The sequence below is a fragment of the Eretmochelys imbricata genome, chromosome 5, assembly GCF_965152235.1.
Source record: "Eretmochelys imbricata isolate rEreImb1 chromosome 5, rEreImb1.hap1, whole genome shotgun sequence".
Lineage (NCBI taxonomy): Eukaryota > Metazoa > Chordata > Testudines > Cheloniidae > Eretmochelys > Eretmochelys imbricata.
Window position 1 is genome coordinate 39,739,284 of NC_135576.1, and position 21,180 is coordinate 39,760,463.

The 21,180-nt window shown below is 43.5% G+C and overlaps 1 protein-coding gene across 4 annotated transcripts in view; it reads left to right on the forward strand.

Annotated features, from left to right (window-relative positions):
• The window catches only part of IPO11 (importin 11), a 311,009-nt gene that overhangs the window by 62,865 nt on the left and 226,964 nt on the right, over nt 1-21,180 (forward strand). For all 4 annotated transcript variants that reach the window (XM_077816907.1, XM_077816909.1, XM_077816906.1 and 1 more), the window contains exons 11-16: nt 5,462-5,654; nt 8,354-8,506; nt 8,828-8,871; nt 11,504-11,594; nt 20,171-20,218; nt 20,874-20,979. In XM_077816907.1, coding sequence (XP_077673033.1) covers nt 5,462-5,654; nt 8,354-8,506; nt 8,828-8,871; nt 11,504-11,594; nt 20,171-20,218; nt 20,874-20,979 — 635 coding nt within the window. The remainder of the gene's footprint in view (nt 1-5,461; nt 5,655-8,353; nt 8,507-8,827; nt 8,872-11,503; nt 11,595-20,170; nt 20,219-20,873; nt 20,980-21,180) is intronic.

The following is a 21,180-nucleotide window of genomic DNA, read 5'->3' on the forward strand; positions in this document are numbered from 1 at the left end:
CAACTTTTGTTGGTGAAGGAGACATGCTTTCAAGCTACACAGAGCTCTTCTTGGTCACAGAAGAGCTCTGTATAGCTCAAAAGCTTGTCTCTGTCACCAACACAAGTTGGTTCAATAAAAGATATTGCCTCACCCACCTTGTCTCTCTCATGTCCTGGGACCAAAACAGCTACAAGAAAACTGCGAACAACATGTCTGACTCAGTCATTTTTGGAGTGCTACAGAAATTTGAAGGAGCTGAAGAGAAAATTCTAGAGTAAAGGCCAGGAAGCTAGGTAACTCAGAACACTTCAGAATTTTAATCCTTATGGATTCGAAGGCTTCATGGAAGAAAACATAGCCTATATAAGAAAAGCCGTGCGGAACACAATGCCATCCACAGCCTCAGAAACAACTCTGACATCATAATCAAAAAGGCTGACAAAGGAGGTGCTGTTGTCATCATGAATAGGTTGGAATATGAACAAGAGGCTGCTCGGCGGCTCTCCAACACCACTTTCTATAAACTGGACAGTCTCTACGTAAAAGAATAAATGGACACAAATCAGATGTCAAGAATTATAACATTCATAAACCAGTCGGAGAACACTTCAATCTCTCTGGTCACGCAATCACAGACATGAAGGTCGCTATCTTACAACAAAAAAACTTCAAATCCAGACTCCAGCGAGAAACTGCTGAATTGGAATTCATTTGCAAATTGGATACTATTAATTTAGGCTTAAATAAAGACTGGGAGTGGCTAAGTCATTATGCAAGGTAGCCTATTTCCTCTTGTTTTTTCCTACCCCCCCCCGCCCCCCCCCCCAGATGTTCTGGTTTAACTTGGATTTAAACTTGGAGAGTGGTCAGTTTGGATGAGCTATTACCAGCAGGAGAGTGAGTTTGTGTGTGTATGGGGGTGGGTTTTTGGAGGGGGGTGAGGGAGTGAGAGAACCTGGATTTGTGCAGGAAATGGCCTAACTTGATTATCATGCACATTGTGTAAAGAGTTGTCACTTTGGATGGGCTATCACCGGCAGGAGAGTGAATTTGTGTGGGGGGGTGGAGGGTGAGAAAACCTGGATTTGTGCTGGAAATGGCCTAACCTGATGATCACTTTAGATAAGCTATTACCAGCAGGACAGTGGGGTGGGAGGAGGTATTGTTTCATATTCTCTGTGTATATATAAAGTCTGCTGCAGTTTCCACGGTATGCATCCGATGAAGTGAGCTGTAGCTCATGAAAGCTCATGCTCAAATAAATTGGTTAGTCTCTAAGGTGCCACAAGTACTCCTTTTCTTTCTACAAGCCATTACCCTCTGATCCCACTGAGAGTCACCAAAAGAAACTACAGCATTCGCTCAAGAAACTCTCTGAAAAAGCACAAGATCAAATCCCCACAGACACACCTCTGAAACCCCGACCTGGGATATTCTATCTACTACCCAAGATCCATAAACCTGGAAATCCTGGGCACCCTATCATCTCAGGCATTGGCACCCTGACAGCAGGATTGTCTGGCTATGTAGACTCCCTCCTTAGGGCCTACACTACCAGCACTTCCAGCTACCTTGAGACACCACTGACTTCCTGAGGAAACTACAATCCATCGGTGATCTTCCTGATAACACCATCCTGGCCCACTATGGATGTAGAAGCCCTCTCCACCAACATTCCACACAAAGATGGACTACAAGCCATCAAGAACACTGTCCCCGATAATGTCACGGCTAACCTGGTGGCTGAACTTTGTGACTTTGTCCTTATCCATAACTATTTTACATTTGGGGACAAATCAGCGGCACTGCTATGGGTACCCGCATGGCCCCACAGTATGCCAACATTTTTATGGCTGACTTAGAACAACGCTTCCTCAGCTCTCGTCCCCTAACGCCCCTACTCTACTTGCGCTACACTGATGACATCTTCATCATCTGGACGCATGGAAAAGAAGCCCTTGAGGAATTCCACCAGGATTTCAACAATTTCCATCCCACCATCAACCTCAGCCTGGACCAGTCCACACGAGATCCACTTCCTGGACACTACAGTGCTACTAAACGATGGTCACATAAACACCACCCTATACCGGAAACCTGCTGACCGCTGTTCCTACCTACATGCCTCCAGCTTTCACCCTGACCACACCACACGATCCATCGTCTATAGCCAAGCTCTGCGATACAACTGCATTTGCTCCAACCCCTCAGACAGAGACAAACACCTACAAGATTTCTATCAAGCGTTCTTACAACTACAATACCCACCTGCTGATGTGAAGAAACAAATTGACAGAGACAGAAGAGTACCCAGAAGTCACCTACTACAGGACAGGCCTAACAAAGAAAATAACAGAGTGCCACTAGCCGTCACCTTCAGCCCCCAACTAAAACCCCTCCAACGCATTATTAAGGATCTACAACCTATCCTGAAGGATGACCCATCACTCTCACAAATCTTGGGAGACAGGCCAGTCCTTGCTTATAGACAGCCCCCCAACCTGAAGCAAATACTCACCAGCAACCACATACCATACAACAGAACCACTAACCCAGGAACCTATCCTTGCAACAAAGCCCGTTGCCAACTGTGCCCACATATCTATTCAGGGGACACCATCACAGGGCCTAATAACATCAGCCACACTATCAGAGGCTCGTTCACCTGCACATCCACCAATGTGATATATGTCATCATGTGCCAGCAATGCCCCTCTGCCATGTACATTGGTCAAACTGGACAGTCTCTACGTAAAAGAATAAATGGACACAAATCAGATGTCAAGAATTATAAGATTCATAAACCAGTCGGAGAACACTTCAATCTCTCTGGTCACGCGATTACAGACATGAAAGTTGCGATATTACAAAAAAAACCCTTCAAATCCAGACTCCAGCGAGAGACTGCTGAATTGGAATTCATTTGCAAATTGGATACAGTTAACTTAGGCTTGAATAGAGACTGGGAGTGGCTAAGTCATTATGCAAGGTAACCTATTTCCCCTTGTTTTTTCCTACCCCCCCCCCCCGAGGTTCTTGTTAAACCCTGGATTTGTGCTGGAAATGGCCCACCTTGATTATCATACACATTGTAAGGAGAGTGATCACTTTAGATAAGCTATTACCAGCAGGAGAGTGGGGTGGGGGAGGTATTTTTTCATGCTTTGTGTGTATAAAAAGATCTTCTACACTTTCCACAGTATGCATCCAATAAAGTGAGCTGTAGCTCACGAAAGCTTATGCTCAAATAAATTGGTTAGTCGCTAAGGTGCCACAAGTACTCTTTTTCTTTTTGCAAATACAGACTAACACGGCTGTTACTCTGAAACATAGCCTATATACTGCATGAACAAAGCCTGATTCATATAGGAAACTAGTCTTTCTTCCTCTTTTGTCTCTCTCCTGTTGTGCTTATCTTTCTTGGTCTCCTGTGATCTTTAAGTCTGAATAAGCTTACTACAGATAGAAAATGAATGGAAGTCTAATCTTATGCTGAGATGGAGTTTGTTGAAAGCACATCTAGAGTGCAATAGCAGAGACAGCACTGAACAAATTGAGGGGAAGACTTTTAACTTTCCCTATTCAAGTAGACAATTTCCATTGCTGCCGCTTACAAAGAATTTCAGAGTAGAGAATGATTACAGTCACTAATAGCGGCTTATGTGAGCCTTTTGTTAACAGGCCCAGCCTTTGGGTCTGCAAAGAAGAATCAGATTTCATTTTAAAAAGTTTCCAACCTTGCAGAGACACCTTTGAAAATACATAGTTTAAAATGGTTTTTATAAGTAATTACTAAGATTTAAAGGAACAAATGCCTGGACAGGAGTGAGGGGGAAAGAAACTGAAGATTGCTTTGTACACACTTGTCAAGGTTCCTTCCCCACTCTGAACTCTATGATACAGATGTGGGAACCTGCATGAAAGACCCCCTAAGCTTATTCTTACCAGCTTAGGTTAAAAACTTTCCCCAAGGTACAAATTTTGCCTTGTCCTTGAACAGTATGCTGCCACCACCAAGCAATTTAAACAAAGAACAGGGAAATAGACCACTTGGAGACGTCTTCCCTGAAAATATCCCCCCAAGCCCTTCCTGGGGAGGCTTGAGAATAAACAAGTTGAGCACAGACCAGCTTGGGTTTCTTAGGACCCTAAGAACCCAATCAGATTCTTAAAAAACAGAACTTTATTCGGAGAACAAAACAAAGATAAAAGAAACACTCTGTAATATTAGAATGGAAGATAATCTCACAGGCAGGCAGATTCAAACAACAGAGAATCCCTCTAGGCAAAACCTTAAATTACAAAAAGCCACAAAAACAGGAATACACATTCCCTCCAGCACAGTGAATTTTACAAGCGAAAAAACAAAAGAAAATCTAACACATTTTCTAGCTAGATTACTTACTAACTTTACAGGAGTTGGAAGGCTTGCATCCTTGATCTGTTCCCGGCAAAGGTATCACACAGACAAAACCCTTTGTCCCCCCCCCCTCCAGATTTGAAATTATCTTGTCCCCTCATTGGTCATTTTGGGTCAGGTGCCAGCGAGGTTGTCGTAGCTTCTTAACCCTTTACAGGTGAAAGGATTTTGCCTCTGGCCAGGAGGGATTTTATAGCTCTGTATACAGAAAGGTGGTTACCCTTCCCATTTATGACAGCACCTTTTTTACAGAAAAAGTTATTCAGTTATAATGGAAAAGTATCCCAACAGATCAAATCACTAATCCTTCTCAAGCGCCAGTACATATTGGTGTGATTATCATAGACAGAAATCTCTTAATATTTAGGGGATGGGCAGCAAAATATTATCTTCCAGGCACATCCCAAAATCCTCAGTTTGTCCTTGTGCATACTGGTATGATGCTTGATTGATGGGGCACCTGTCACAGTTGTAGAACATAGGATTGGCAAAAAAATTTTGTAGGTCTGATTTAAAAAGGAAAGCCACGGGTTGGCTCTGCTTGTTAAAATGTTCAGCCCTCTCCAAAGCTGGGATTTGTCATGACCAATGCAGTGTCTAAAAAGCATCTAGGTGGAGTAAACTGGTAAAGTAAATGTTCAGTACTTTAAATATGGTTGGAAACAGGTATGAATGGTGGATTACTAATAAGAATATTGTTAATTTGGGGGCTAGCTTTTTTCTTGTTTTAGGGAAAATCAGTTCTTGCATCTGTGAATTGTTACTTATGAATAAAATAGCACTGAATAGTTGAAAAAGTACATGGTTCCTTAAACTGTCATTCTTATAAACAAAACATTGCTTTGGAGTTGAGAATTAGAATGCCAACAGTTAAAATGAATGAATCAGTAAGCACCGTAAAAGTGATTTTGTTTTAATTTAATTTTTGTGGCCAACTGTTAGATTTGCACATTACATTAATGTGCTCCTGTTTTTGCAAGATGGTTTATGAAAGTCCTTTGTGCACATAAAATGTGTATGAATTAAGTCATATGTTGTTTTTCTTCCCTCACTTTTTAGCTTTTGGACTTCCTGGACCAACATCCTTTTTCATTCACCCCTCTGATTCAGAGATCATTGGAGTTTGCTGTAAGCTATGTTTTCACAGAGGCTGGTGAAGGAGTTACATTTGAGCGATTTATTGTCCAGTGCATGAATCTCATTAAGATGATTGTAAAAAATTATGCTTACAAGCCATCAAAACGTTTCGAAGGTACTGCTGCTCTTTCCTCAGCATGTTTTCCCATTCTTGGAAAAAAAGAAAAAGCTTGCCAGCTGTGACACAACACTAACTTCAAATGTTTTTAAGAAAGCCATTTTAAAAGGTGTTTAAAATTCTTAACATTGTACTAGTTAACATGATCATATAATAAATATTGCATATTATTAATATTTGGACTGTGAAAACCAAGCTTTAGGAAAGAATCTCCAAATCGTTTTATAATTAACACTTAAATCCATAAGGAACGTGCAGCAAAACAGCTTTCCCACATAAAAATGCAGAGAAATTACTTACTGCTTTGGCTTTCATTAACCATATAAAATAAAGAGCCCGTATTTAGTTCAAGGGCCAAGTTAATTTATGGTTCATCAAACTCAGTGATGTCTTTTTCCTTTGCTAGGAAAATGTCTAATAAAAGAATGTTTCTACTGTGTACCATAGTTCACAGCAATACTGTCTGAGCTACAGAATCAAAGTAAAAGTTTCAGCATGCTGTCGAATGCCATTACTTTTTCTGCAATTCTGACTCTATGGTTGTTTCACAAGAGGCTGGCTCGAGCTAAAATTTTTTTAATCTAATGCATGGATAGTTACAATTACTTTCCTTAGTGTTGAAACACATCTGTCTATAAAGATTACTTAATTTTAGTTTTAGTTTCATGTTTGCATATGATGAGACACCAGCATCTAATTGGATTCAGAAAAAAAGTATTGTGATAAAGTTCCTCCTCTGCCTTGGTGGGTCCTGCGCTTATTGGCGGATTTTGCTCCCCTCAGAGATTCACGGCAGCCTTCAGTTTGGTCACTTTTGCTAGTGGCTCAAACCTGCTGTTCACTCATCTAACCTCATCACTGGCCAGCATGGGGAAAAGGGAGGAGAACAATCCCCACAGTTTCTGCTGACCCACCTAGTGGGTCGGGGGACAGGCCAAGGACCTTCCTCTCTGGTGGGACCCACAGTCCCAGGTCAACTCCTCTTGTATCAAATAAGGAGTTGGGAAGATGGGGGGAATCTGGACCCGCCCTCTACTCCGGGTTCCAGCCCAGGGCCCTGTGGATCGCAACTGTCTACAGCGTTTCCTGTAACAGCTGTGTGACAGCTACAGCTCCCTGGGCTATTTCCCCATGGCCTCCTCCCAACACCTTTGTTTTCCTCACTGCATGACTTTCTTTCTGATGCCTGATAACGCTTGTACTCCTCAGTTGTCCAACAGTACGCCTTCTCGCTCTCAGCTCCTTGTGCACCTCTTGCTCCCAGCTCCTCGCATGCACCTCACTAACTGAAGTGAGGTCCTTTTTAAGCCAGATGCCCTGATTAGCCTACCTGTCCTAATTGAGTCTAAGAGCTTCTTAATTGGCTTCAGGTGTCCGAATTAGCCTGCCTGACATAATTGGTTCCAGCAACTTCCTGATTGTTCTGGAACAGCCTATTATCTTAGGGAAAAGGGACCTGCTTAATTGGGGGCTAATGTATCTACCTTCTATCACTCTCCTGTAACCATTGACCTGATCCTGACACAGTATGTAATTTTCCTTTCCAAATTAAAATAATCCAGTGATGGAACTACATTTTTCAAGAGGTTCAGAAATTCTAATGATTTTAATTCAGATTATCAAATCCAGTACTTAAAAATATGTTGCGTGATGAACTGCAGATCTTCAATTGTTTTTTGATATTCTTGTCGCAGGTATTAAAATGTCAATGAACAAATTGTAACATTTTGGATTATGAACTATGAACAGAGAATTAATTATTATGGAAATGCTACTTGCAGTTCCATAATTATGATTTACTTTTTGGAATTAAAGGAGGAGTTAAAACACTTTATGTATGAAGAATACAATGTATCCTGCTAAAAATTACAGCACTTACTCTTTGGGCACCAGATGAATTTTCTGAGAATTTAAAAGTAAGCCTGTTAATTAGTTTGGATTAAAATTAGTTTAAAAAGTTGGTTATTTAAGAAATTTAGCATCCTGTCAGGCCATTTTTATGTCCTGAATGATCTTAATAATGGAGCAACATAAACTTTTCAAACTTCACATGTAGTTGAAACTCACTGGAATCTCGTGACTTGGTACAATTCAATAATTATTTTAGGCTTCATGGTCATTTTTTGCGTGTATTCTTCATATCTGAAATTTTAATTTTTATCAAAGATGAAGGATATTTTTCTTCTTCTGAGAATTCCACAATGAACTGCCCTCTTTCACAATAGCTGTCATTTTGTATTATTCTCAGTGATGATGTAGCTGTAGGGCTACCCACTAACAAAAATGTCCTCTTTCAGAATGGCCTCCTAGTGTTTGTTTCCAATCACAGTGGAGCCAAGCTGACTCAGGGAAGATGGTGGCTCCTGACAGGATAGGATGACGGTCTTTTCTGAGGGTAGAATCTTTCAGTTATGAAGAACAACAACAAAAAGGACTATTAATCCGAATAATTTAATTAGCAGTCAGGGCTTATTTTATGAGGCATCACTTTCACCAATATTTTCAGCTGATAGAACAATCTTACTTGCTAAACAGTTTTAGGTACTTTATAAGAAAGTGTCTTTAAGTCAATATGGAGAAGTAATTGTTCCTTTCAGTATGAGAGTCTTCTGTCCAGCATTTTTTTTCTTTATTGATTAATAGGATTCTGGTATAATGTTAAGTCATGGAATAGTAATTGTGTATTACTGTTACAGATAGCAGTCCTGAAACTCTTGAAGCACATAAGATAAAGACATCATTCTTCACATACCCAACATTAATGGAGATATGTAGGAGATTAGTCTCTCACTATTTCCTGCTAACAGAGGAAGAATTGACAATGTGGGAAGAGGACCCAGAAGGCTTCAGTAAGAAATTACATTGTATTTTCATCTAATTTTATTAAGATATTTATTACTACCTGTTCCCTTTGGACAGTGCATCAAAAAATGCTCATAGTAAGATCCACAGGAGAAAGTGGCTGACATTTTTCTTTGTACAGTCTTGTATAGAGAGATTACATTCTCGAGATTCTCTACATAACCTGAGATGTGCAGTAACTCATAATGTTTACCTATCCATAATGTTTTCATACTGATTAAATAAGTCACTAATATTGTTTAAAACCATAACTAAAATACTCGCTGTATTTTTATGTAATGTTTTCTTGTTTTCTTTATGGACTGTAGCTGTAGAGGAGACAGGAGGAGATTCTTGGAAATACAGTCTCAGAGTAAGTATTTCAATTTGAATGAAAAAAGATTGATTAAAAAGAAAAGTTGTTCTTCATGCCTTTGCTGAGTGGCCTGTAGCCCAAAGATGTGGCATTTATTAAAAAAGTATAAACCAACATTTGCAGAAGAATCTGAACTTAGTTACTGTGAACTTCAATCTGTAGCATTATATTTGAATTTGTGTTAAGATATTGACTAATGTTTAGTCTTAAATACACTAGAAAGTAAGTGTACAGTGTGCTTTGGTAAAAGAGGTGGAGTTGATATTCTATACAGTCCTGTAAAAATATTGAGTGAGTGAAGGTAATTTCTTTATCATATTTTTCATGTTTTATGTAAAAATTCTAGGTCAGAGACCTACCTTTCTCTGTTCTTTGAGACGTTTAGCACATCTTTGAGTACTGTAAAATAAATACCTAAATAAAGGTTCATGAGATTCTTTGGCGTAACATTTTCAAGTGTTACATTTTTTAAAACCAAACTATTGTAACAAACAAGATCAGAGGAAGAAGATGCACATATTTAAAAACCAAAACCCCCTACAGAATGTAACATTTCCGTGGGTCAGCATCAGTAGCTTTCAAAGGTGTATCCTTTGATTTCAAAAGCATGATGATACAAAAAGGCATAATATAGAGCATACGTCAGTAAGGGTTGCGTATGCTGTCTTGGAAGACAAAAGAGCATACACTGTGTCCGTTGACACCTCATTGTGTAAAACAAACTAACAAAAAAAGACAGAAACTGTGTGTGTATGTGTACATTTTACACACACACACACACGTTTTTCTATATATTTTTTCTTTAAGCCTGTTGGTTTATATACATAACACACTTGAGCAAATCAAGTCAGAGAATTTTAGAAAACTTTATTTAATGCTTATACCATGCTGAAAGATGTGCCAGGTTCCTTACAAAACATAGAGAAAGCTCTGCTCTATAGAGTATGCAGTCTAGATCAAAACATGAAATAAAACTGATGGTGATTAGAAACATAAAGGGCTAAGCAATGGGAGTAGGGCACAGTTACATTATTAAGATTACACATTAATTTAGATTAGTTACGTACATTTCATGACTGTTTAGTGGAGGCTTTTAGTGGTATTTTTCCAGCCTCCTCTACATCAGCTCTTGCCAGATTCTGGAGTTAATATCCCTGTTTTACAGTCCTTTCCTTGGTCAAAAAGACCATTATGTGGAACAAACACACCAAACAAATATTAGTTTTACTTTCCCTTCTTCAAAGAGTGATTCCATAGCTTCTCTGGCTTCCTCTAACACTCTCCTTTTTCTGGGGTGAGGGCTGGATTTATATAAACTTGTCTTCCAGCATGCCTTATACAGTCCTGGCTTACAGCTGGCTGCTAGGAAACTGCTTTCCCAGTTATCCCACTGTATTAAGGGAAATTTCAATCCATACTGCTCTTTGAACTCCAGTTTTGGGTTCTACACTTAGGAGCCTGGATGTTCATGCGTAACTCAGAATACTTCCTCCAGGACCTCTACTCCGTTTTTCTAGAAAGGAAGAGAATTGAATTAGATTGTTATTAGAATGAGGGCTGCAAAGAGCTCTTTTTGGTCCCTCCCTAAACAGTTCTGCCCTGTTCTTCCTCAGTTCATTGTTTCATTTATCGTTCTCCTTTGGTTGTAGAAATGAGAGCAGTGTGTTGTTTCAAGAACAGATATTCCATATTCATTGGTCACTTAATACTGGTACACGGGATTTGCTGGGCACACAGGGTTGTACTCTGTGCTTTTTATTGGAGTCCAAAATACACTAAAGGAGGCAGCTTATATCCTTATGTATGTAAAATTTTACTAATATCTTGATTCCCTCTACTTCAATTTAAATATATACACAACACTAAAATTTCAAAAAGTCTTGGTTTTAAATTGCTGTGAGAACTGGGATTATCCTATTGTTCCCCCCATAGTGCGCACCACATTGTATTAGAAATTCTTGTGTATCACCTCCATTCTTATTTGCAATCATATAACATTCATGTGATATTGACAGCAATACCTTGTACATGGGAAAAGAAAAAATGTTTGTATATTGTTAACTGTCTTTTAATTCATTTTAACAATTGGAAAGAAGGCGCAGGAGTCTCTTTGTGATCAGCCAGCTCTCTCCACAGATGAGCAGTAATCTATAGACCACAGTTTAAGAGCCACTTGTGTAAAGATCTACTGTATGCAAGACATTAGTAGCAAAGAACTGAAAAATATGCTAAGTGAAAATAGAGCAGAGAGACCTGAAGAATACATTTTGGGTAGCTTTGTTAAATATTGGAAATCTAGTATAAAGGTGTAACTTGTTTGTTATGCATGCTATAGGAATAAAAATTGGCTAATTATATTTCTCTCCGTTATTTTCTGATTTATTTAGTAACTGATCAGCAAACTTAGAATGTAAACCTTACATTGTGAATGTGATACGACTGTATCAAAATCTTGCTCTAATTGAACATGCCATATTGTGACAAAGTTACTTTCAGTAAATTGTAGTGTTGGAGTGTTTTTCCTTATGAGCTATTTAGTAGTTTAAATGTATTTATTTTACTGTATCTTAGAACTAGGCTAGACTTGTCTTATTTAGGTTTTTATAACAGATTTGTTTTACTTTTTCAGCCATGCACAGAGGTTCTTTTTATTGATATTTTCCATGAATATAATCAGACTCTTACTCCTGTGCTTTTAGAAATGGTTCACAGTCTACAAGGTAAAATTTTAAAAATATTTTTAATATACTGGAATTTCTATCTATTTCATTTTGTGCAGACTGTATATTAATCCTAAGGTTTATGTATTTGTGAACTCTAAATTTGTATCGTAAAATATTTCCCCCATCTTTCAAATATTTCTAAATGATATTGGAGATGTTTTGTAAGTATATTGTGATAAAAATGAAGGGTATATTTACAGAAAGGAAATATTATGAATTTTTGTTTTCATGGACCTAGACTGTATGGTGTCTTTAATAACTATATCAACAACATAGAGTTTCAGGGCTGAAAAGGAGGTTATTCAGTGTTTATGGTTAGATTTCTTTAGCTGGGGCAAAATTTGGAGCAAGGTCTGTTCTTTAGTGAGGATTTAGAACTCGTAGGATTTTCTACAGTTGCTGACCACCTTCATGAGTCCCGTAAGTTATTTTACAAGGGGCTTACCAAGAAGTCCTTGATTTGTTTAAATACTCCGAAAGAGTTTATGATGTGTCTGACATCACTGCAGAAGCCACAGAATATACTTAAAGGAGATGATGCCAGAGCTTTTCAATCATCCCAGATGTTCTAGCTGAGGTGAAGAATCTTCGGTTAGAAAAGTTCAATCCTTTTCAGTTAGACAGAGGTCCTCTTGGCCAATCTGAAAATAACCAGGACTGCAGCTCAGTCTCTGAGTTTCACAGTCAACCTAAAGGTGTTAGCAGGCCTCACCATACTTTTCATGATGGTAACCTTTGTTTTTACCCCGTGTACTCTGTTTTCCCCCATAGTGTGCATCATAGTTTATTGAAGAGGTTCTTGTGGATCACCTCCATTCTTATTTGCATCATAAAAAGTTTGTGATATTGACAACAATTCCTTATGGCACATAAAAAAAGAAAAATATTTGTATATGGTTAGCTGTCTTTCAGTGCCATTTAATAGTTGGAAAGGAGGAGCAGGAGCCTGTTGGTGATCAACCAGCTCTCTCGTCAGACTAGCAGTGATCCATAGACCACAGTTTAAGAGTCTGTAGACCTGTCTACCCTGTAGACCCAAGCAATCAGTTGTCTTTGTGTGATCAGGAGTCAAGACATTTTAATGGATGATTGCAGAAGTTGGGCCTTATTGCTAGCTCTATCTGCTTCATTCCTAGCCAAACACAGATTTTGAGAGATGAACTGTAAAACCCGAGAATCAATTTTCACAACCCAATTACTTTCCATTTCCCACTTCTTGGGGAATTAACACATCTTTCTTTCTCCTTGGCTTGTTATTTCATTATGTTGGATTGATAGGTTTTGAAGATTGTGAAAGGGCTGCACTCTCTTTACTACAGATAGGTTAATTCAGTTTCTACTGACATAGTTTTGTTCTTAGACCTAGCGACAATGCCTATTCTGAGATTTCCTGGAAACTGATCTTTTTTGCCATAGAAAACAACAATAAATGTCACTAGTTCTGCTTCCGAGCAGGAAGTTGTCAAAGAGTATCAATGGACGCTTTCCCGAAAGACTAGAGTTTAATAGTCAGGGGATGTCCTTCAGCATTTTCCCTGTTTTTTTCCAGTCCCCAAAGTTTTTCACAAAGGAGTGCCAGAGAATACCATATGATCTCAATAACCTCAGAAGGTGGACATCAGAGCTATTAGAGGGAGCTGCCTCTATTTCTTCCCCATCAGTCTCAACTTGCAACCTGGATCAGTGTCCAAAACTATGTTATAGATTTTTAGGATATATTTTTAATATGTACCTAGAGTAATGGATATTGAATTCTAAATAAATAGAAATAACGAAATACTTCTTACCCGAGGAATAGATTTTACATCCAGACACAACTTCTGTGCACAGACCTTGGATATTTAAGATCTTAGATTGTTTGAATGCTTTGGTACTTAGGAATTACAGGTTTCTAGCACGGAGGTGACAAAATTAGACTCCCTTAAGGTAAAAATCTGGAAATGTTCGTCACTCCTCTGCCAAAAGCTTTTTTGGGTTCCCAAGGTAGGGCCTCCACATTATTAGCTGTAAATACACCTGAAATTTTTGAGGTCTCAAGTATTGTCAGCATGGGAATTACCATTGCCAAAATTGTTTAGGGCATAAAAAAGTCAAAATTAAATGTTTAACTTGTTAGAACTTTATTACATTTAATTATATAACAAACAGTTCTTCGAGTGATTGCTCGTGTATTCCACAATAGGTGCGCATGCTCGCCACGAGCACAGGTGCTGGAAGTTTTTCCCCTAGCACTTACCCATGGGGGGAAGTGCCCCCCGCGGCCCCTGGAGTGGCACCTGCCTGGTGCGGTATAAGGGCAGCTGCATGCTTTCCCCACCCTCAGTTCCTTCTTGCCGCAAGTGAAGGTGCATCCGAACTGCTCTGCTCCAGCTTTGCTGTAGCTCGTCCCCAGAATTGTTCATTCATTCAGTGTTAGTACCTGTAGTTCGTTAGCTGTTTAGTTAGTTTAGTCAGTGAGCCCGGGCTGGGGCATGCCCCACACCCCAGGGTTTAAGTTGTGCGGTTCTTGTAGGCATTCTATGCCAAGAAGTGACCCGAATGCAGACTGTTTGCTCTGTTTGGGAGAAACCCATATCAGTGAAAGGTGCAAGATTTGCAAGTCGTTTAAGCCTCGGACCAAAAGAGAAAGGGACATTAGGATCCGGGCCATCCTGGTGGAATCGGTGCTGACCCCGGCTCCAGCACACCACTCAGAACCGGTACCCAGAACCACGGTGTCGGTATGTGGCGACCCTCCGGTGCCATTGACCAGTTGGCACTGCTCCCCCTCCGTGGGGCACGCCAAGAGGGCCAGGAAGACTCCCTCTTCACAGCGGCACCGAGGGAAGTCTGGGACGGAGGCTAGGCCCATGTCGGGCAGTCCTCGATCCCAGCTGGGCCCCAGGTCTCCGACTCATGTTGAGTGGAGTAGCCTGGCCCCTTCAGAACAGGCCTCTCCGGATGCCATGCACGCCTGAAGCCCTCCAGGTGGCTCAGGACGTTATGTCCATGCTGGTGCCCGGAGCACCGCCGATGTCAGCCCCATGCTCCAGAGGCAAGCCACCTCTGGGATCTCTGCAGTCTCCTCCGGCCCGGTACCGGTCTCAGTCGAGGGAATGTTCCTGACTCCGTTCACCGCCCAGCAACCGCTCGGGGCAGAGTCCATGTGGATCACTCTCAACGCCGACCAGACTGTCTGGCTGGGTTCTGTCCGGCCGGGACTCTCAGCACCGCTCCTCCTCAAGGAGCGAATATTGACGGGACCGCAGCAGGCCTCACCAACAGTCCTTGTCTCGGAGAGGGCACTGCAGTTGGTCATGGCATGGTTGTCGACGCTGTTCCCACTTGGACTCCCACTCCAAGTCTCCGCCAAGACATTGCAGCCCTGGGTGTCGATCGCCATCATCTCGCCGTCGCGGGTCCGCCCGTTGAGGCCTTTCGTGGAGCAGCTGTTACCGTCGGTACCGGTCCTCCACGTCAAGATCGCGGTCCCATGGCCTTTGTAGATCCCAGCACTGCCACTCCTTCCGGTCCAGTGAAAGCAGCAGATTTTATGCCAGCCCGGTCTCCAGTCGTAGCCATCCCTCGATGGGCCAGGCCAGCCAACCCAAACAGCTGGTGCAACAGCAGGTGCAGGGCACGAGCATCGTGAGCGGCCCAGTGGTACCAGTGGGCACCGTGGTCTCCAGTGCAGCCCCTGGTGGGAGCCTGATCAGTGGCTGGAGCTTCAGAGACACAGTCGGCATTTTTTTTTTTTTTTTTAAGACTCCCAAGAAAGGAGTCGGTGGGACATAGGTCCTCGGCACCGTGCCTGGATTCTGACCAGGTGGTGGACCCTCTGATGCTGGATGACACCCAGAGAACCGCACCAGCTTCCTTGCACCACCTGGAGGAGGCAATTGCGGCCCCACCCCCCTTTGTCCCACAGGAGGACTTCAGGGCCCACCAAGAACTCTTAAAGAGGGTGGCAGCAAGCCTCCACCTCCAAGCAGAGGAGATGGAGGAGCCCTCAGACTCCCTGTTTAACGTGTTGTCCCTGTCAGCACTGGGTAGGGTGGCCTGGCCCCTCCATGAAGGGGTGGCTAAGATTTCAAACGCCCTGTGGCAAATTCCAGCCTCATTGGTCAGTCGAGTCAGTCAACCACAGGGAACGGCAGGGTCAGCCAGCTCCGACCCCAAAGAACAAGGACTCTTGGAAACTGGACTCTTTCAGAAGCAAAATGTATTAGTCTTTGAGCTTCCAGTTACAAGTGGCAAATCATCAGGCTTTCCTGAGCTGGTACGAATTCAATCTGTGGGGCTCCCTGCCCAAGTTTGAGGACTCGCTCCAGGAACGTGATAGGAAGGAGTTCAAAGCGCTAGTGGAGGAAGGGGCAGCGGCCACTAGGGAGTCCCTGCAGGCAGCCTCGGATGCTGCGGACATGGCTCCTGCTCTCTGGGCTGTCCAGCAAGGCGCAGTCTTCCATGCAGGATCTCCCATTTGATGAGAAAGCTCTGTTTGCGGAGGAAACAGATACAAGACTGCATGGCATGAAAGACTCCTGCACGACCCTCCAGACTCTGGGCCTCTATGTCCCGGCTCCGGCAAAACCTAAGTTCAAGCCACAGCAGACTCCCGCCCAGGCCGCCCTCCCAGAGTATGGGGCCGCCCATAAGAAGCAGCAGGACTATAAGAGATGCCTCAGAGGCAGTCTCGGCCTGCCCCCCAGCCTGGGTCCTCCAAGGGCAGGCAGGCGGGGAAAAGGCGTTTTTGACGGTACGCTCGGGGGCACCCCGCCAGTCCTCACCAGGGATCCAATAAAGCTACCCTTCTCCAACTGGTTGTGTGCTTTCCTCCCAGAATGGTCATGGCTAACCTTGGACCGATGGGTCCTCAACACCATCTCCCGGGGTTACATCCTCCAGTTTACTTCCTCCCGCCCAACAACGCCCCTGCCCCCGTCCCTCTTGGGGGACCCCTCGCACGAAGCTCTGCTTGAGCAGGAGGTGGGGTGGCTCCTAGGACTAGGAGTGATAAAGGCGGTGCCCGAGGAGTTCATGCCAAGGGGTATTACTCCCGTTATTTCCTTATTCCGAAGGCCAAAGGGGGGTTCAGGCCCATCCTGGACCTGCGAGGTCTGAACCAGTACATGGTGAAACTCAAATTCCGCATGGCCTCCCTGGCCTCCATCATCCCCTCCCTGTATCTGGAGGACTGGTATGCTGCCCTTGATCTACAGGACGCATACTTCCACATCCACATATTCGAGGGGCACAGGTGCTTCCTCCATTCTGTGGTGGGACAGAATCATTACCAATTCACGGTCCTCTTGTTTGGTCTGTCCACTGTTCCCAGGGTGTTTACAAAATGCATGTCGGTGGTAGCGGCCTACCTCAAGCTGCAGGGGGTCCAGATATTTTCCTATCTGGACAATTGGCTTGTCAAGGGCACCTCCCGGTCACAGGTGAGGGATCACGTGGTGCTCCTCCTGTCCACATGCACTGCCTTGGGCCTGTTGGTAAACAACACCAAGTCCACGTTAGTAACAGTCCAACGCATAGAGTTTATCGGGACGCTCCTGGATGCAGTGTTGGCCAGGGCCTCTCTCCTGCCAGACAGATTCGAGACCCTGAAAGGTCTCATCGACTCGGTCACAAGGTTCACGGTGACAACAGCCAGGATTTTCCTGCAACTCTTGGGACGCAAGTTGGCGTGCACGTATGTGGTCCGTCACACCAGACTCAGGATGGCGTCCAGCTCTGGTTGGCCTCGAAGTTCTCCCAGGCCACAGACAGGATGGACAAGGTTCTCACCGTGCCAGACTCTGTGATCACCTCCCTACAGTGGTGGTCTGCCCCAAACAACATGCTCCAAGGGTCCTGTTCAGGGACAGGGCCCCGTCGTTGGAGCTGTTGTCCGATGTGTCGGACCTGGGTTGGGGGGCGCATGTGGGGAGCTTTCAGACCCAGGGCCTGTGGTTGGCTCAAGACCTGACCCTACATAAAAATGTCAAGGAGCTCAGGGCGGTGCGGCTGGCGTGCATGGCCTTCTGCTCGCACTTGGAGGGCAAGATAGTAAGGATCCTCACGGACAACATGGCCTCGATGTTCTATATCAACAGGCAAGGCGGGGCCCAATCCTCTGCTTTCTGCCACGAAGCCCTCAGGCTGTGGGACTTCTGTATAGCCCACGACATCCACCTGAAGGCCTTCCACCTACCGGGCGGATCGCTTGAGCAGGGAAGGGAGGGCGGATCACTTGAGCAGGGACTTTTCCTCGCAACACGAGTGGTCCCTCCACCCGGAAGTGGACCACCAGTTCTTCCGAAGGTGGGGAACTCCCCAGGTGGACCTATTTGCAACTCGGAAGAACTGGCAGTGCCCCCAGTTCTGCTCCAGGGGGGACCTGGGGAGGGGTGCTATCTCCGATGCCTTTCTCCTGTCCTGGTCAGGTCGACTTCTCTACGCCTTTCCCCCGTTCCCTCTAATCAGCAGGGTCCTGGAGAAGATAAAGATGGACAAGGCCCAGGTCCTCTTGATTGCCCCGGCGTGGCCCAGGCAGCATTCCCCCATGGCCGTTGCTGCTCCGCCCGGATCTTCTCTCTCAAGACCAGGGCCGCCTCCTCCATCCCAACCTAGCGGTGCTTCACCTCGTGGCGTGGCTGCTCAGTGGTTAGGCGGAGAGGAAAGCACGTGCTCAGAACAGGTTCAGCATGTCCTCCTTGAAAGTAGACGGCCCTCCACTCGCTGTGCTTATTTGGCGAAGTGGTCCTGTTTCTCTAGGTGGGCAGTGGACCAGGGTCTCTCTCCGGTGGCCACCCCAGTCCACCTTATCCTTGATTATCTCCTCCACCTGAGGGCCCAGGGCCAGGCGCCCTCATCAATCAAGGTGCACCTGGCAGCCATATCGGCCTTCCATCCACCGGTGCAAGGGCACATGGTATTTTCCCATGCTATGCCTGGCTGGTTCCTGAAGGGTGTGGACTGTCTTTTTCCGTATTCTAGACCCCCGGTCCCGCAGTGGGACCTAAACCTGGTGTTGGCTCATCTCATGGGGCCCCCGTTTGAACCTCTGGCCACATGCTCCTGGTCTCACCTCTTGTGGAAGGTGACCTTCCTGGTTGCAATCACGTTGGCCAGGTGAGTCTCAGAGCCCTGACCTCCGAGCCGCCAAACACAGTCTTTCATAAGGACAAGGTCCAGTTCCGCCCACACCCCACGTTCCTCCCAAAGGTGGTCTCCGCCTACCACATGGATCAGGACATTTTTTTACCGGTCCTCTGCCCCAAGCCTCACTTGTCCAGTGAGGAGCGCCGTCTCCACATGCTCGATGTGCGGCGGGCTCTGGCTTTCTACCTCGAGCGGACCAAGCCTTTCAGAAAGTCCTCGCAACTGTTCGTCGGCTCGGCTGAGTGCACGAGAGGCCAGCCGATTTCCACTCAGCAGCTTTCCAATTGGATCACTTTGCTCATCCGCTCCTGCTATAAGCTGGCAGGTGTCCCCCCGCCACCCATCGTGAGGGCACCCTCAACTCGGGTGCAGGCCTTGTTGCCTGCCTTCAGGGTCCACGTCCCAATCCAGGACATTTGTAGGGCCGCCACGTGGTCTTTGATTCACACGTTCACCTTGCACTGTGCAATTGTTTCCCAAACCAGGGATGACGCCGGGTTCGGCAGGGCTGTCCTCCGACCTGGGAACTTGTGAACTCCTACCCACCTCCAACAGATATAGCTTGGAATTACCTATTGTGGAATACACATGAGCAATCACTTGAAGAAAAAACAGTTACCTTTTCCATAACTGGTGTTCTTCGAGATGTGTTGCTCATGTCTATTCTACATCACACCCTCCTTCCCCTCTGTCTGAGTTGTCTGGCAAGAAGGAACTGAGGGTGTGGGGAGTGCTCAGCTCCCCTTATACTGCTCCATGGAAGCGCCACTCCAGGGTTACTGCTAGGAGAAAAACTTCCGGCACTGGTGCACGTGGCGAGCACACACAGCTATTGTGGAATAGACATGAGCAACAATCTCGAAGAACACCAATTACAGAAAAGGTAACTGTCTTTTTTTATGTAATGTGTAGAAGTAACCAGGTGGTCACATTTTCTGCAAATAGTCATTACTTGATGGCCATTCTTTTCCAATTCCTATTTTTTTTCCAGAGGTTTTTTTTTAATAAAATACTTACCTTTTGTGAGTACTCTGTAGCCGCATATTTTATGATAAATGTAATTAACTACAACTGCCAAGATGACAAAGTGTGGTACAATAATGATTTTAATTTCCTTTGCTTTCTTCAATGAACATATTGTAGATACTTTGCAATCACAAATTCAGTATTTCAGTAAGGCACAGAAATATTCGTGATATGCAGTATATTCTCTTAATCAGAATGGGTCCTTTCTTAGAGGTTTGAAAAAACCAAAAGCATCAGCATAACAATGCTGTACTTTTTTAAATACAGGATGCATTACTTTTAAGTGTGTATTTATAAAGAGGCGTGTATATTTCGATTCTTTGCTATGTACTACTTCACTGAAATATCCATGGGTCTTACATTGTTTGTTTAGTTAATGCGTTTTTTGTATAATTGCTTTTATTTTAATTTTATTGCAGGACCTACGAATGTGGAAGATACTAATGCTCTACTGATTAAAGATGCTGGTAAATTAAATTTCACTTTGCCTTTTAAGGAACAAAGCTGTTTACATATGTGCCTGAGTGCTATAAAGTGTCTGAGAAGAATTTGTGAGATGTAATTTTGACATTTCGAAAAACAGAATCAAAATTATTTTTTCATAGACCTGAGTTTGAGCACTTCAAACAGCAGAAACTATAGGCAAGAATTTTAGAAATAGGGTATATAATAATATAGTACTTTTCAGTACTTTTGCAAAAATTTAATCCTTCAGCATTTCTGTTAGGGAGATGTTCTTTCCATTTCACAAGCAAGGAAATTGAGAGCAGGACAGATGACTTGTCTAAGGCATCTGATGGAATCATTGGTAGAGTTAGGTTTAGAGCTGTGGAGTTCCTGACTCCTTTAACTGCTCTGAACACTACATGACACCCCTCTCAGGAGAACTGAATTTATTTGTAACTAAAGAGAACTCTGAGGGAAGTTGTGTAAGGTTTTGTCATTGTTTTACTCAAATACTCCTTTTTAAATTTCTTAATTTTCAGAATATAAATGTTGGATAATATTCCTTACTGCACAAAAGTGATTTAAGCATAATTTTCAACATTTATTTAATTTTAGTTTTTAGAATTTTAACAAAGTTTGACTAGAGCAAAATCTAATTTCTCTGTTTTTCTCTAGTCTACAATGCAGTTGGGCTGGCAGCTTATGAGCTATTTGACAGTGTGGATTTTGATCAGTGGTTTAAAAATCAGCTATTAGCAGAGCTACAGGTCTCTCATAACAGGTAAGCATCCTAATCTTTCTTTGTATCTTGGCTGTTTACATAATTTGTTGACACAAGTTTGTTTAGATGTGGTATGAAGCAAGTGTAGCTCTGGTGAATATTCATTGTTTAAATATACCTGCTAAATGAGCAGAAAGGTATAAAATATTTACAGATGACTGACGTGTACACGGAAGGGTGAGCTTCCTGAAGACCTTCACT